The 15,747-nt window shown below is 38.7% G+C and overlaps 1 protein-coding gene across 10 annotated transcripts in view; it reads left to right on the top strand.

Annotated features, from left to right (window-relative positions):
• Positions 1-5,959, top strand: part of PDE7B (phosphodiesterase 7B) — a 170,256-nt gene extending 164,297 nt beyond the window's left edge. For all 10 annotated transcript variants that reach the window (XM_059841762.1, XM_059841765.1, XM_059841766.1 and 7 more), the window contains 2 exons: positions 404-484; positions 1,017-5,959. In XM_059841762.1, the coding sequence (XP_059697745.1) occupies positions 404-484; positions 1,017-1,234 (299 nt within the window). In that variant the 3' untranslated portion in view covers positions 1,235-5,959. The remainder of the gene's footprint in view (positions 1-403; positions 485-1,016) is intronic.
• The last annotated feature ends 9,788 nt before the right edge of the window (positions 5,960-15,747 follow it).

Raw genomic sequence — 15,747 nt, forward strand, 5'->3', positions numbered from 1 at the left:
TAGCAAATTCCACTGCAGTACTACTGTAAATCTAAAATTGATACACTGCAATCTTCTGGTAGGAAGTGATCTGAACAAGTAGTAAGTGAGCTAGAATGCCTTAAAAACCTTTCACATGAGAGAGTCTGTTTTAAAAATTAAGATCCTCAGAGCATGTGCTCAGATTTAATGTTCATCTAAAAGTCGTCTTTTCTTAGTTTTATCGTCTTATCTTAGATGGGTAATTGGTTTCTCTGATACCTGAAAAGTCCAGAAAAAGTAGGTATTTAGACATTTACCATGATCATCATTGGTAGAAGATTCCAACTCCTCACACAGTTGCAGACACTGTAAGAGTGTGGCATAGGTATGGAGAAGAGAGAAAAGTGTCAGAAAAAGATTTTATTTCCCCTTTTTTTTGCAGGTGATCTGGAACAAAAATTTGAACTGGAAATAAGCCCCCTTTGTAATCAGCAAAAGGATACAGTACCAAGCATCCAGATTGGTAAGTATTAGTTTCATTCTCTTCATGTTTATCTCACTATGGCAGAATCTTTAAGAGAAACTGAAATTCACCACATGCCCCACTCCAGTCCAGTTGTTGTAACAATAATAGCTGTGGATACCATAAGAGTTAAAAATGTGTTCTAAATTAAAATGTTCAAAAAGAAATCTGTCTAAGCCAAATGTTCAACAGAAAGACAAAGGAGTCTTTGCATAGGGGGGAAAATACCCACAGGAAAAAATTGCAGCCATTGTTAAACACTGGTTACTTTCTCGTCTGAAATCTCCTCAAAGGCTTGCCGATGGTCACAGAGCTTACTGTGACACACACAGATAAAGCCATATCTTTTCATGTATGCTGGCCAAAAGCTGTGCATTTCAGAAGACATTGATGTCTGTTTGAGAGTTTGTTGTTGTTTCTCATCAGGGCTTTTGCCTCTTCCCTTGCTCTGTGCTTTTGAGGCACTCTGTGGGGCAGTGCACTTGTGGAATTAACTTGTTGCTCACCAGCTGTCCCTTGTGTGTTTCTCCAGGGTTCATGACATACATCGTGGAGCCACTCTTTGAGAGGTGGGCCCAGTTTACAGGCAACACTCCCCTATCTGAAAACATGCTAAACCATCTCAGGAGGAACAAGGCCAAGTGGAGAAGTTTGCTCCACAAGCAACACAGCAGTAGTAGGAGCAACGACCACTCAGGCCAAGTGACTGGCAGCCAGGAACAGACTTTAAATGAAGAAGAGACTCCTTAGTGGCAGCTTTGCACTTTTCCTTCTAGCACTGCTATCTCCGTCTTGGTCACAGCAGCAAAAAAGGTCCCGAGGAGCTGGAGCCTGTTGTCAACACTGTGCAAAGGCAAGAAATGGCAAAGCTCTAAGGGTCCTCATGAACACGCCCATGGTTCTGCTGGGTTTCTTTCTGATCTTCACGTTCCTCTCCCCTCTCTCCGTTCTGCGCATGCCTGATGCCATTAGTCCCTCCTGATCCCGATCTGCCCCAATGCGGAGTCCCAGTCAGCAGCTGGGAAGCCAGGCCAGTTCCAGCTGCCATGAAGCAGGGAGGATTGCTGAGAGAACAGGGGGCACAGAGAGGCACTCTTGGTGATCTTTTCTTTTACCACAAGTCATATTGTGACATATGTATATAGGCCCAGAGCGCCACACCCTTTCTAGGCTGGCAGCTGGGCTGCACATTAAACCACCAGCATCTCCAGCATCCAGAGGACATGGACCGAGCGGGACGGTGCTTGCAGAGGGCAGAGAGTCGGGTTGTTTTAGTGGTTAAAAACCTTTTTAACTTTTGTATTCTGTGCACTAAACAACAGATCTCTAAACCTTGGACTGAAGTTACTCTCCGTATACACACCTTCAGTGTGACAAGGCTTGTTTTGGTAATCATTTTTATGCCACTTTGGATAAAAGACGGGCATCTTCTCATTGCAAGGAACAGTATTCCCTCGCAGCCGAAAGGGAAGGTGTAGTACAGTCTAAACCTTTGAAACACGAACAGATCTATCTTTTGAGTACTGTTTCAAGTTACCTGTTTATATTCATATGTGTACATTTTCTGTAAATAGAAAGCGCTACTGATTCCCATGCCAAAATACTGGAGTACTGTGGGATGATTGCTACCTGTAAAAACATTGGCACTGTGAACAGAATACTGTTAGTTTTAATACAAGAGAAAGCATTTGTAAATATGGTATAGAGTTTATTAATATACACCATTGTTTGTGGATAAAAGCCTTAACTTCTAGCATCCTTCATCTTCTAATAGCTGCCAAAATCATACGATTACAAGATACAATTCTGAACTGCCTTTCCACTATCCAAGGTGTATCAAAGGTCATTAAGGAATGAAGTCTGGCAGGATAACTTCTTGAAAACTTCAAACACATTCCATATGGGTCCGTGTTGTTAATCCATGGCACCTTGCACATTCGGTCTAGGCAAATGTTTCACAGCGCCTGAAGTTTTAAGTTCAAAAAAACCCCCAGGCCCCACAGCAGCACCACGTGATTTGACAGTTCAGCATGATTACCATTTATTCAAATGTGTGAATTTTTACTAAATAGCTTAGTCATCTACAAAGCACGGCATTAGTTCTGGAGTTCAGTTGTTTTCTTGAGAGATGTTGCAGTGTAGCTGATTTTTTCCCCACATTCCCTCCTTAGATAGCATCAAAATGCATCTGTATTTTTCTTTTAATTAAAAGAATACTTCAGCTGACTTTTAGATTAGTCTCAGTCAATGAAGGAAAAAAAAAATGTGTTGTAGTCAGACTACTAAAAATCCTCTTAGCTATCATAGTGGCTGAAGAATTTTCTATGATCTCATCTTTGTGAAAGATACTTGGCCTAAACTATGCCATAAACAACCTCAGTTCTGAAAGTCTTTATTAAACTTTACTTAAGCTTCCACCATTTCAGTGAGATTGTATTCTCAGACACTACTGCATTGCACCAAAGGGATTGTCCCCTGCTCCTCTGTCTGCAGAAAGAATAACTGCATTCAGGTGAAGTGCTGCGTTGTTGTGAGCCCCCCGTACATCACATCTGTACAGCTGCTTTCCAAAAGAATGAGCAGCTGTGGCCAGGTAGTCACGTTTGGGTAGTCACGTTGAGATGTGAAGACATTGAAGAGGCCAGCAAAGAAAGAGCTTTTCAAGTTGGTGTTTGAGAAACATGAGAAAGATGTTTACTCACAGAAGTGCAAGGGAAAATATAATACATTTTTCTCAATTACAGAGCATATTGACCTGATGAGAGAAGGTTCATGGCTCATAAGGTGACTAATGTGTTTGGAGGAAAATAAAAAGCATGAGTTTTAGTGAAGGATGATTTACTCCATTAATTCTTTGTGTGTATCTTCAGAGAAAAGAGGCTGAAAGCCAGTGAAGTAAAAAGGGGCAAAACGCGGTGAGCACACAAAGCACTCCAGCAATGTTTTTCTGCCCCTCCACTGTTATGTAAGGTACAACCAATAGAAAACCTCCTTCCTCCCACTAATCTAAATGAGATTCATATAATAGAAGGACCACAGCAAGCAAAGGGCACTCAGGAGAGTTGTAGTAGAAGAATTAAATTGTTTCTAACTACAGGACATAAATGTCTTCTTAAGCACATGAGGGTGGTGGGGGTGGAAGCACCACCACTTTGCAGCTTTTTAGGTGTACCTTTCCTTCTGACAGATGTAGGACAATTATTAGGACATTATGTGAGCGATGTAATGCGCTGCTTAGAAGCACTTAAGTCCATACAAAAGAATGTAATTTCCCGTGTTTTATCTTTTTACTAAGAAATGGAAGCCCTTTGCCATCTAGCTCAAAGAATCTTTTTGAAATGTTCTGAAATTTAGTTAAACTCAGCGTCTAGCAGCATAAAAAGCTCTTGACAGAAACATTGTTGAGCTGTTTCTGAAGAGCTTCCAGAAAATAGGTCCAACAGGAAAGCTTAGGTACAAATCAAATTTTGTTACAGACACATTAAACCCAAGTCCTTTTCTACAAGTGGAACCTACAGGTTCCATTACAAGTTTGCTCTTACCATGTTAAAACTTTCCAACTTTAAAAACCTCTTCTGAAAATTATCAGGCCCTTAGAAACTAGTAGGGGCCAAAATTATTATGGGGGATTTTGGTGCACTAAACATACCTGCTAGATTTCAATCACCTTGTCTAATGAAACAGTGCTTGAAAGAGGTTCAGGGTGGCCCCAGCAACACTTCTGTACTTGTGAGCCAAACCCATTGCACAGGTTTGGGCCTGGGCCAGTGTGCCTCAGGTGCTCCAGACAGAAGTGCTCAGAAAGGGTAGGCTCTGGCAGCAGATGCCTGGCAGCCAGATTCCCTGGAGTCTGTAATGCAAAATGCAACCATCTGATTTCCCATTGAATCCCTAACTGGTATCAGCCAGTCCAATGGCACCAGTGCTTAGCACATGCAGTTGTGACACATGTGTGGTATTCTCTGGTTTGGAAGGCATTTCTGCACTGGGGTTTCTCCCCAGCATGCCAACAGGCTGCTGATGCACAGAAGAGAAAAAGCTATGCAGATAACACAGATTTTGGTGGTGTCAGCCCTATCAGCCACTTTACAGAAGGCCCTTGTGGATTGTTTTTCCTTCCCACTGGGCCAGTGCAGCTGAAAGATTTTGAAGTTTTCAAACTGAGTTGTTTTCATATCTAGAAAGAGAAAAAAAGCTGTTTAAAAGCAGGATGTTGAAATGTTTTTATGCCCCACAAATGAGATTAAAATCTAGATCTTCTAAATGAAGATTTCATATACCATCTAAGAAGTAAAATTTTGTATAACTAACAATAATAAGTGAAAATAAGAGAAAGGCTGGTTAAAATAATGCTTATGTATGCATTGTCATTAAGTAATGATTTTACCTACCTTTGTGTTTGTAAGTGTCAGTGGTTCAGCCACCAGTCAAATGGGGAATAAAAGGACTATTGACAACATGTATCTTTGGAATACAAAGAACAAAGACAGGAGTAGCTGAGATTAAGTAGAGTCCATGGAGGAAGAGGAAAAAAACCCACATGATCTGCAGTTGTGTCTAACCTAATCTACAGCACAGGTCAATTGGTTTTGTATAAACTTGGTTTTCATGAAGAAAACCAAAACCTCCCCAATGATTAATGAGAAAGCTGTAAATGAGATAAGGCTGCTGTTACACTGCATAATGATCTCACCAGCTTTTGCAATCTGGGGTTTGAATTTCTGTTAAAGTTTTCATCAAATTAGACACAGAAGGCACACTTAGTCCTTCCAAATGAATTCTCAGAAAGGAAAAACTCAAGTAGTCACAATTTTATTTTCGGGTATCAGACAGGCCACCAGCCATAATTTATTGTCTTATATTTTAAGTCACTAATCTGAGTCCATAAAGTATGCCTGTTCCCCTCCTGATGTCACCATGACCCCCATGGCCCACAAAAATCAATAATTAAATTTGAGTTAAAACCCTGCAAATCTAAAAAAAAAAAGCCACCCCAAAACACAAAACAAAAACACACAGCAAGCTTCATGCCATGAATATGTATTCAAATTACTTTGATTGGTGCAAACTGTTGCTCTTTGTTTCTATAATCCATCCAATATTTTAGGTACATAAACTTTTAAGTGCAGACCATAAGCTTGACACGGATGTAAAATATATTCTGCTTATCTTTGAATTCAAGATTGTATATGTCATGTTTATTGTAAAGCATTTTATATATACATAGTCACATATCTTATACAACTCTATGGGCCAAACACTGGTCCCCCCAACTTCACTGGGACCAAGAATCAGCCCCCATATGTGCGTATATATGCCATATGCATCATTCTGAAAGGAAGCACTAGATTGTGTGAAAATGCTGTGACTGCTATGCAGTGATGCCAAGAGACTTAACTGTATCTTTTTTAACATACTGCTGTAAGTATTCATCATGTCGAAGAATGACAGCTAATAAAAAAAAAAAAAAGCGAAGTGTTCCAAGTTCTTTGGTAAAGCCAGTTGATTGAAGGATCTCCTTTGTTTGCAGAAGACATTCTGGTTTGACAAAGCAGCAAAAGTCCCACTGCATCCATCCTCTCACTGCTTCTCCTTTCTACCAACAGAATAATCACTTTCCTAGTGTGGTGTTTCTGAGAAGAACTTTTCTCTAAATTTCCCCTTAGACTTGCTGTATGAATATAAATGGAGTTCCCAGCAAGGAAAGCATTTCCATGTAATTTTCCTAAGCATGTAGTAGAAGGATTTTCAAACCCCAGGGAAAATGCTTCCCTGGTTAAGTATTTAAAGGAGAGTTTTCCTTAAACTATTGTTTCAGTTCCAGTAATGAGTTCTTCTTAAGGTCAGTTTTAATCTCCATTTTCTCATTTCTGTTTCAGACCACGTTCTTTATATGTGCAATATGACGGAAGCTTTTGAAGTTTAATTGAAAATATGAGAAGTATTGATGTTCTACACTGATAAGTATTTCTAAGTGAGAAATACTTGTCGTCACTGATGGGTATCACTGCAGGGACTCTTCTTGTCTCTGACACATTTCTAAAGCCAGGATTCATTTGTACCTCAAAGTGCTCAGCAACAATACTCAGTTCGTGCCGTGCAAATACTACAATTGAACAAAATATAGGAGCTGGAAATATATTTTGTTTCAGTGCTATTTAGCCAACATGTTAAATTTAAACTTTTCTAAAAAATCCACCCTTCAGAATCACAGTGTTTTCCTCTGTCCTTCAGATGCAAGCAGAACTACAAAATTGATTTTAGAATGAAGCCCCTTAGAGATCTGTCCTATATAGGGTTGGAGTTGTGATGATTTCTCCAGGACTCTTCTACACAGTCACCATTGGAAAACCACTCTGTTTTCCACAGCAGATTTAAAAGAGCTATTTTCAAGTACAGCCAAATCAATACATGTTCCCGCTCTGCACAGGCACTGTCTAAGTGGATGCTGATGTTTCAAGCATCATGACAAAATATGCAGACCAGCAAGTTGAAATGCCTCAATGAACAGCAAAAGAAAAATTATTTATAATGCAGTATTTTTGTCCTGGCCAAATACTTAATTATGGTTTAAAGTTCAGGTGGAAAATCTTGGAAATATATCAATTCAACAAGAGAAGAAACAATGTAATATGTGTGTGACAGACACTCCTTTTAGCTAAAGGTGAGGAAGGCAGGGTCTCTCCAATGTCCAATCCTCTTCTAGATAAAAGGAGTGCTATTAAAAAATGCTCTGGTTTTACCAACAAAGCAGGTTTGTGGTGTCCCCAGTTCTACACCTCTCAGTCTTTCACTGATGTTCTGTACAACAGAGTCTCAAACAGCTGTTTAGGGATTGACAGCAAATGAATCGCAGGTTGGAGAAGAGTTTAGAGGCGCTCTACCAGTAAAATCAGTGGATCATCTCACTGCATCCTGGGCTAGTTTGGCTCTTAGGCAGAGTTGAACACCATGCAACACCTTAATCCATGACAATTGGATTTTGTTACCACCAGCAGCACTTCCTAAAAGCTACCTTGGCCATGCAGACCTAACACACAAGGAAGTATTGCAATAGTAGATGAATTTTGTGTCAGATTTTATAGTAGTACAATTTAGAGAGAAGGTTTGAATCCTGTTCCCTACAGAGCTCTAAATATATTGTACTACTAGATTAGGAAGGGGATCTGGGTGTTTTAAGAAGTTGTAACTAAAATGGAGTATTAGAATTCATACAAACAGAGGAGTTGTCCTATTATTTCCAGCACTGCTACCACTTGGAGATAAATTCAATTTGTATACAAATCATCCCTCTCTAGAAAGTGCAAGTACAAGAGTGGGAAGTGCAAAGGGTGGCAAAAAGAAATTTGAATCACGAAAAGCCTCCAGGAGGGAGAGAGAGAAGAAAAAATACTGTAGCTTCATTAGTATCACCTATAAAAAATCAGAACATTTGGGCAGACTGAGAGCTTCTGCATTCCCCAAATTCAAACACAGGTAAACAAAGTGCAGCAGTACATATGGAAGTTGCTGCTATAAGAATATATTAACCTTTAACCACATAGAAAAGCTTAAAATATTGAACATTTACATGAAGCAAAAAGAGAATTCCTGGTTACAAATAAATATTACTAAAACCGTAATCCTGAAGAAAATACACTTTAATACCTAAATCCACCATTAGTTTAAAATGATGCTTTCCTGACCTACTCATGCTGCTCAGCAGCTGTTACATTCTAAATCCAGATTTTCTATTTGTATCTGGAGAGGATTCCTATGAGCTTAGCTCATACATAAGCATATTTATGAAAGAAATACAGCTACCAAAAAGAAAAATCTGGTGCTACACTTACACGTGTATTTGATGCCCAGCCTCATTACTATAACCAGACCTACCAACACCTGCAGACAGTCTCAGGGTCTAGTCCACGTTAGGCAACCAAAATGCATAGAAAATAGAAAGTACTGGAACATGTGGTAGATTCAAGGGCAGATTGAGAAACTATTGTCCCAAAGATCACTTGTTTGTATCTGCCGTGCTTTGTGTTGGGTAAATATATTTCAAGCCATCTTCTAGAAGGAGGAGAAAAAATAGATACATTAGTATCTTCAGCTGAGAGACCAAAACATGAGTGGAATTACTTTGTTTAAAAAAATGTCCTGTTTTGCTGGGATGAGGTTCCATGTAGACGATAAGTAGTACCATTGTCCTCTGCGGTACCTTTGCACAGCACATTTATTTCCCTCAAGGCATCAGGAAAGTTACTGCCACCAGCTCCACCATTTCTGCATGGACCATTAGGGAGTGGCCCCTTGCACTTTGGTGCTTTGAAGTCTCTTTTATCAGTGCAAGGGCTGAATTAATAAGCAGAGAGATGTGCTTGGTAACTGCCCCAGCTCCCACATTAAAAGGAAATCTTCCTCAACAATGCCACTGCCTGAAGACTGCCTATATAAAGGCAGATATTAAACAAATCAAGAAACATAAATAAGATTTGGAATGGGTACATCAGCCACTCAAAATGGCTAAGTGACATTGGCTTTAGGTACATAAAGGCGTGTACTAAAGGTTTAACAGAGCAAATACACTTCCTTTATTTAACTCCATTGTAGTTACAAAGATAATACAGAAATTATGTTACCTGATGGGATTTGTGAATTAAAGTGAAAAAACTTGGATAAGAAGCTGTGCAGTTGGTTTCCTTTTGTACTTGATCCTCACAAATCCTCTGTGCTTGGTCTATCAGGAGTCCTGTCTGGAAAGAACTAAAATTGGTTATCAAGCCTCATTTTTACCTTCTTAGAGGTCTTGCCCTCATCTCCTCCCCTCCATACCTAATTATGGTCAGTTTCTTCAAAACACCCAACTAATCACAAGCAACACAAAAAGTAATTTGATTTGGGGAATGATGGTATCTATTATGATTGCAATCAACTTTGGAATTCATAGGTTACATTCTTTTAAAGAGCAATGTGATTTCCCCCTCCCTCTCAAGAGAAGCAGGGAATTCTTTCTTCTCTGAGATGCTCTGGATTTAGCTGGAAGATAGAAAGATCAGAAACTGCAGGATATGTCATGCAAGAGAGCCATAGCAAGAAGCTCACAGCTCACTCAGAATGCAGCAAGTAAAAAAAATTCTTGTGAGCCTTCACCGTCAGCCAGACATGAGAGGGGTCTAAGAGACTTTGCTACAACTCAGAAAGGTATTGAGTCAAGTGGAAGCAAAGACTTGCATGCAAGGTTACATACAACCCTTTTTATTTTCTGTCTTCCTTGTTAATTCCTGTGTTCTCCGTAGATAAAACTGTGGATGTTTTATTGTAATAAAGCCTGGCTTTTTGATTTCAAGAGAAACAGCTTCTTGAGGCTCAGATCTGCTTCAATTCCCATCCCACTTTTTATTAAGCATATCTTACAATAGTATGAAAAATTTTCTCTTTTTTTAATGAGTATTTCGGTTTTCCAGTTTTGAGAAAGAACAGTCAATAATATTACTATTAATGTTTGTTTAAGATGAAGCATAAGAAAAGTCTGGACTTCAGCTGCCTTTTGCCAAATCCTCCACCTGGCCAAGACCTAAACATGTCACAATATAATCCTGTATGACCAAAAGCCTCCATTTTCTTCTGAACAGTTCCACTACTTAGGCCTTTATGTTGACAGGCTTTGAAATACAAATCACCAAGAAAATTATCTGGCATTTTGATTATGGCAGCTCAACAGTCCCACTAAAAATGCTAAATAGAGGTGTAGTTGATTTGCACTGTGGTTATACTTTGGAGTGCTCTAGTTAGGATCAGGAGCCACACAAGGGACACCAATGCTGCTCCCATGACAAGTTGTTATAATAGAATTAATTTAAGAAGAGATTCATGTTAGAGGTCAAGAAGCAAATCATCTCAGATCCTGAAGAGAGCAACATGTGAAAGGACAGCTTTTACTTCAATGATAAAGGAGCACAACTTCTATGGCTTTGTGGAAAAAGTGAATTGATGACCTCCAGGCACCTTAAAAAAATCTGTATTTGTTGCTAGGGGTTTGGGGTCCTGTTTTGGTTTTTTTTCCTTTTGCATTTATTCCTTCGCCAACCCAACCACAGTTCTTTCTTTCTGATACTTCAGTGTCATTAATTTAAAGGGAGAGCTTACATCATCACTCTTGAGTTACTTGACAGCTTGAAGTTTTGCCTGTGGGTGTTACATTGCTCTCAGGGACATCTTATATAATAATGCAGATGTCATTTTTCAGCTGGCATGGCACATCTACAAGCTTAAATTTTACTGAGATTTATAAGTCTTCTAAAATATCTGAATATTGGCAAAGAGTTTCCACCTTCAAGAGTAGCACAAGTTACTCTGTGAAACCAAAAGGACTTTTGAGATGTGAAACAAATATAGTAAGAGCTGTTCTCTTTCTGAGACAACCTATAATAAACACACTAGAAAATAAACATGTGAGGAAGGAAGGCACCATTGTCAGAAAGGGACAATTGTTTCACTCTATAGTTGGGTCACTGTCAAACCAGCACTGAGTTCTCCTACAGGGAAACAATAAAGAAGAGTCACCCCTTCCCACTGAGGACGTCATGCTCATTATTGAAATGCACTCTTATTTAAATTATTTTAGTTCTCACTTCCTACAACTGGCTAGTATTACAATTTCTCTCTGACACAGAAAGAAGCTTTTAGCACTTTTTTTAATCTTCATGCATTCTCTGACAAATCAAGTCACTGCAAACAGATTTTCTGTTTCTGAAATAATACAGTTTGAATGAAACAGCTTTATAGTTTTTCAACCAACTGCACTAGAATGTACTTTCCTTCTGAAGACCTAACCTACTATAGCATTATCATTGTGGCTTTTTGCCATCATTCACATCTTCGTTATTTCTCTCTATGTAATTTCTGGTTTTAATTATCCACAAATTTTATCACTTATTTCATTACTAAAAATATGAAACGGCATCAGCCCAGTACCATTCTCTGTAATCTTTAGTAGAAATACTTCCTTTCAGTGATTACTATTATCTGCCAGCTAATCAGTTCTACATCCATTTAACGTCTACTTTTATGAGTAATAAAAATGTTGTATTTTAATTTACACTGTTCTATTGCAGCTATTTTTGTTAAAGATGATTTAAAACATCTATTTTACAATAAAGTCACAAGAGATCAGTCCCGTATTTCCAACTGTGCAAAAGGATATCATTGTACAGGGTATTTTTCCCTAGAATTGATACATGCCAATTGACCTATATTCATCTGTCTTACCCCACTTTTCTTAAAATGAAAACTTAGATGACACAATTTTCTGAATTTCTGTATTACTGTAAAGTTCATTCAAAGTAAATATAAAGGGCCAGATATGCCTGACAACCAGCTTCTTTAGAATTTGCAGATTTAAATTGCTTAGCTATCTGCAGTTCTAAACTTTTTGTTCTAGTAAGCAGAGTTTAACTTATTCCTCTGTCAAATAATTACTTCACTAGTAATTAGTGATCCTGGGTTTTTTCCTAAGTAAATACATTCCACTTTTCCTAAAATCCATGCAATTCCTAAGTGAGACTTTTACTCCTATTAAAGCAATGGAACAGCAACAACTTCCAAATAAAAGCGCCAGGGCCCATTACCAGGTGTGATGTTCACCATTCTCAACCTGTATTGGGCCAGCTATTCACCACTATTGTGGCTCATCAAGATCTAGCCATTTTCTTAAAAGCTTTTGACTGTGAGACCTTGTATGCTGAAGGATGACAAAGGACTGTGGTCAAGATCCCCCACAACTTTTATTACGCTAGAGAATAGGAAAAAGGGGGTACATGGAAGAAAAGTAGTGATTTGGTACAGATATGTAGAAATTGCACAAGTGTTTTTGGGTTCCCCAGGCAACTACCAGCTTAGAGCACTGTTACCAAGCTCTTCTCCTAGCAACAGCTCAGAGAGCTCACAAGGCACGAAGCAGGATCTCACGAATTCTGTTTATTTTGCTCGCCTTATGTCAATGTTTCTTCAATATATTCTTTTATTTGCGAACTCAAAAAGCAAATTTAACATCAAAAATTAATTCAGTGACAAGCTAGGTTATACTTATTTGGTATAAGTCTCACTAGCAGCTGCATTGTTCTGATATACTAAATACAAAGTATACTCTTCAAATCCGAAAGAATAGGCTATGCCACTACTGAAAAATAATAAATGGGCTGGGAATTTGCTAGAAGTCTTGAAAAAGCAGACTCCTCAGAAATGTAACTAGTAAAGCCTTAATATAATTCTTATACAGGCAGACAGTGCATATGAGAGGAACAGACAGAAGAAGCAAATACAAATAGATGAAAAATACTGGAGCGGTCAAATGAGCAGATAGGAACAGGAGGTGTTGAGAAAGCTCACATCTCACCTGACTCAAACCAAAGTACATCTTCAAACTACCTGTTTTTACTATCCCAAAATACTGAGCTGGATAATATTTTCCCACTGTACATGCTGGTAAGGAACTCCCCACTTAATAAATTAAAACCAGGAGCATTGAGCTTGACCTCTCTTCAGAAATACTTCCATACAAGCAAAGAAAGAGTTTAAAAACAGCCTGGCTTATCAAGCCTGCCCCAGTAGATGACAGTCAAACATGGTATGCAAGTCAAGCAAAAACACCTGCTAGAAAATGATGGGTAAAATACCATACAGACAAAATTGAGTAAGAAACAACAGAATACACATAAAAAACCCAATATTCCAAAGGACAGATACTCCTTACTTCAGCAGTAGAACACACAACCTCAGTTATTTTAGTTATTCCTACAGTTCTCATAATAGAAAAAACAGGACAAATACTTACAGCTGTAAACTGGAAGGTAACAAACAGCCATAAGGCAAAAATAACACAGGGAAAAAACTAAAACTAACCTTACTTTAAATTTCTTCCTACTGCTCCTTTATGCCAGCAGCTGTTGCTCAGTGGCAACTGCGTCCCAGCAAACACAGCTGCTGTGTTATGGCACGAGAACTATAAAGTGAAACAGAGAAGTGGGAACAATCAATCTGGTTTAACTTTTCCAACTAAACAAAATGCTGGCTACCAAAGAGAAAGCACAGATGGCAAGAATGAAGTGGACGCTTCGAAGATTGACACTACTGAAGGTAGTGTCCAGCTCTGCAAACATCCCCATTCCCAGCCTTATGGATGCACCTAAACTGGTTCAAGTCGCTGTGTACATGTGAGGAGCAAAGAATGCATATGTTTACAGAAGAGCAGTATAGTGCTTCATCTGGAAGAAAAAAAAAGTGAATCTCTATGCCCTATAGTCACTTTGACTTTTAATCAGTAAAAAGCAGCGTATTTTCACGCGTATAAGCTAGAGGTTCTGTGTGTACTGGACCACAAAGAGAACTCTCCAATGGCCATTTTACATGGGATAAAGAGAACATGTTTTCAGAAAAAAAATTACTGCCAGCTCAAGCTGTTCTCTAACTCACCACATAAAATTTTCAGCCTGTTCTCCCAGAAAATGAAGTAGCAGTTTTATTTTGTGAAGAGAATAAATGAGCCAGGTGTTGACTTTTTACTAATCCAAGTGCACATAAATACAGTTCATCATAATGCTAATAAGATAGAATCATCTACCCCTACAATTTAGTGTATATCACTATAAAAAAAAAAAGATAAAGGGATTAAAATTTTTTTGTGAGACTTTATGCTGACAAAGCAGAATTTCTTTTAGTTGAAGACTTGCAACGTAGACCCGGTGTGATACTGCTCTCTTGTGGTTAAACCCATGCAGTTCATCTGCAAAATGTAACAACTATTTGTATCAATTATTTCAAAAGATACAATTATTTTAAAAGATGTTCAAATGTATTTTAATCTAAGACATTTTTAGCTGATCAGAAGTTTGAAACAATCAGTGCCAACTCCACCCCTGCAGACTGTACTGCCATGTCTCTGTTACCTAAAGAGAGAATTTAGACTGCTGCTTTTACTTCTGTGTTCCATTGAAATCAAATGCCTGAAATTAACCTTAAACAAAAGGTCTGAATACATCCATCCCAAAAACAATGAAAGTATGAACGCTCTTCCTAAGATACATAAATAATTTGCTTTTAAGGCCTACTTTAGCTTTCCAGGCTGGATGAAAATGTAAGCATAAATTAAATTGTGAGGAGGTCTAGAAACACAGCTGGAACATAAGCACCACGCTGCTGTTCTTTCAATGTACCAAAAAAAAAAAAAAAAATTCAAATTTCCACTGCAGAAGGAGAGGTCCTGATGACAGGATTATTGGGGAAAATAATGAATTTCAATAGAAGGGCCTTTTGATTATTATAATCAAAAGTTGTAAATAATCTAGCCAAATAATACTGACATGTGCCAAATTTCTCTGAAGTAGGAGGACAGCTGTCATCTTTAGCCTTTACTCACAATACAGTTTTAGATATTGTGAAAACTTGCACCACAATTCAAGACTGAGTTCCTAAACAAAGTGTTTCAAGGCATAACTATGGAGAATTATGTACATTGCTCTAAACCACTGAAACACCACCAAGCCTGTCAAAGACCCTTCCAGACTGTGCCTTTCACATTTGGCTAACTTGCAAGAAACAAAAGCAGAATCATTTACACAAAGAGATACAAGCATTGATTCATGTCACGTTTTCTTTTACATAACTCAAATTACTCTAACACATCCGCTATTTATGACTTTATAAGATTCTTCCATTTTTACAAAAACCTTTCTATACAACTATAACATACCTGGTTTGTTTTGCTATACTGTTAATATAGAGTGACTTAAGCTTCATACTTCAAAGTATTTTGAGAAATAATGAAAAATTTCCTTCTTTATATATTGGTAATTTACAACAGCTATTCTATTCCTGCTAGTAAAGCTACATGTTTTATCTTCAGACCTTTTGAAAATCAATTGCCTTTATCAGGACAAGCCCAAGCACCTCCATGTCTTTCTTGCAGTGAAGGGCTCAAAACCGGACACAGAACTCAAAATGTAGCCTCACCAGTGCCAAGTACAGGAGGACAGTCACTGCCCTGGTCCTGGTGGCCACACTATTCCTGATAGAGGCCAGGATGCCATTGGCCTTCTTGGCCACCTGGGCACAGCTGGCTCATGTTCAGACACTGCCAACCAGTACCCTCAGGTCTTTTTTGCCAGGTGGCTTTCCAGCTGCTCTGCCCCCAGCCTGTAGCACTGCAAGGGGCTGTTGTGACCCAAGGGCAGGACCTGGCACTGGGCCTTGTTAAGTCTCACACGGTTGGCCTTGGCCCATTGATC

The sequence above is a fragment of the Haemorhous mexicanus genome, chromosome 3 (genome assembly GCF_027477595.1).
Source record: "Haemorhous mexicanus isolate bHaeMex1 chromosome 3, bHaeMex1.pri, whole genome shotgun sequence".
NCBI lineage: Eukaryota > Metazoa > Chordata > Aves > Passeriformes > Fringillidae > Haemorhous > Haemorhous mexicanus.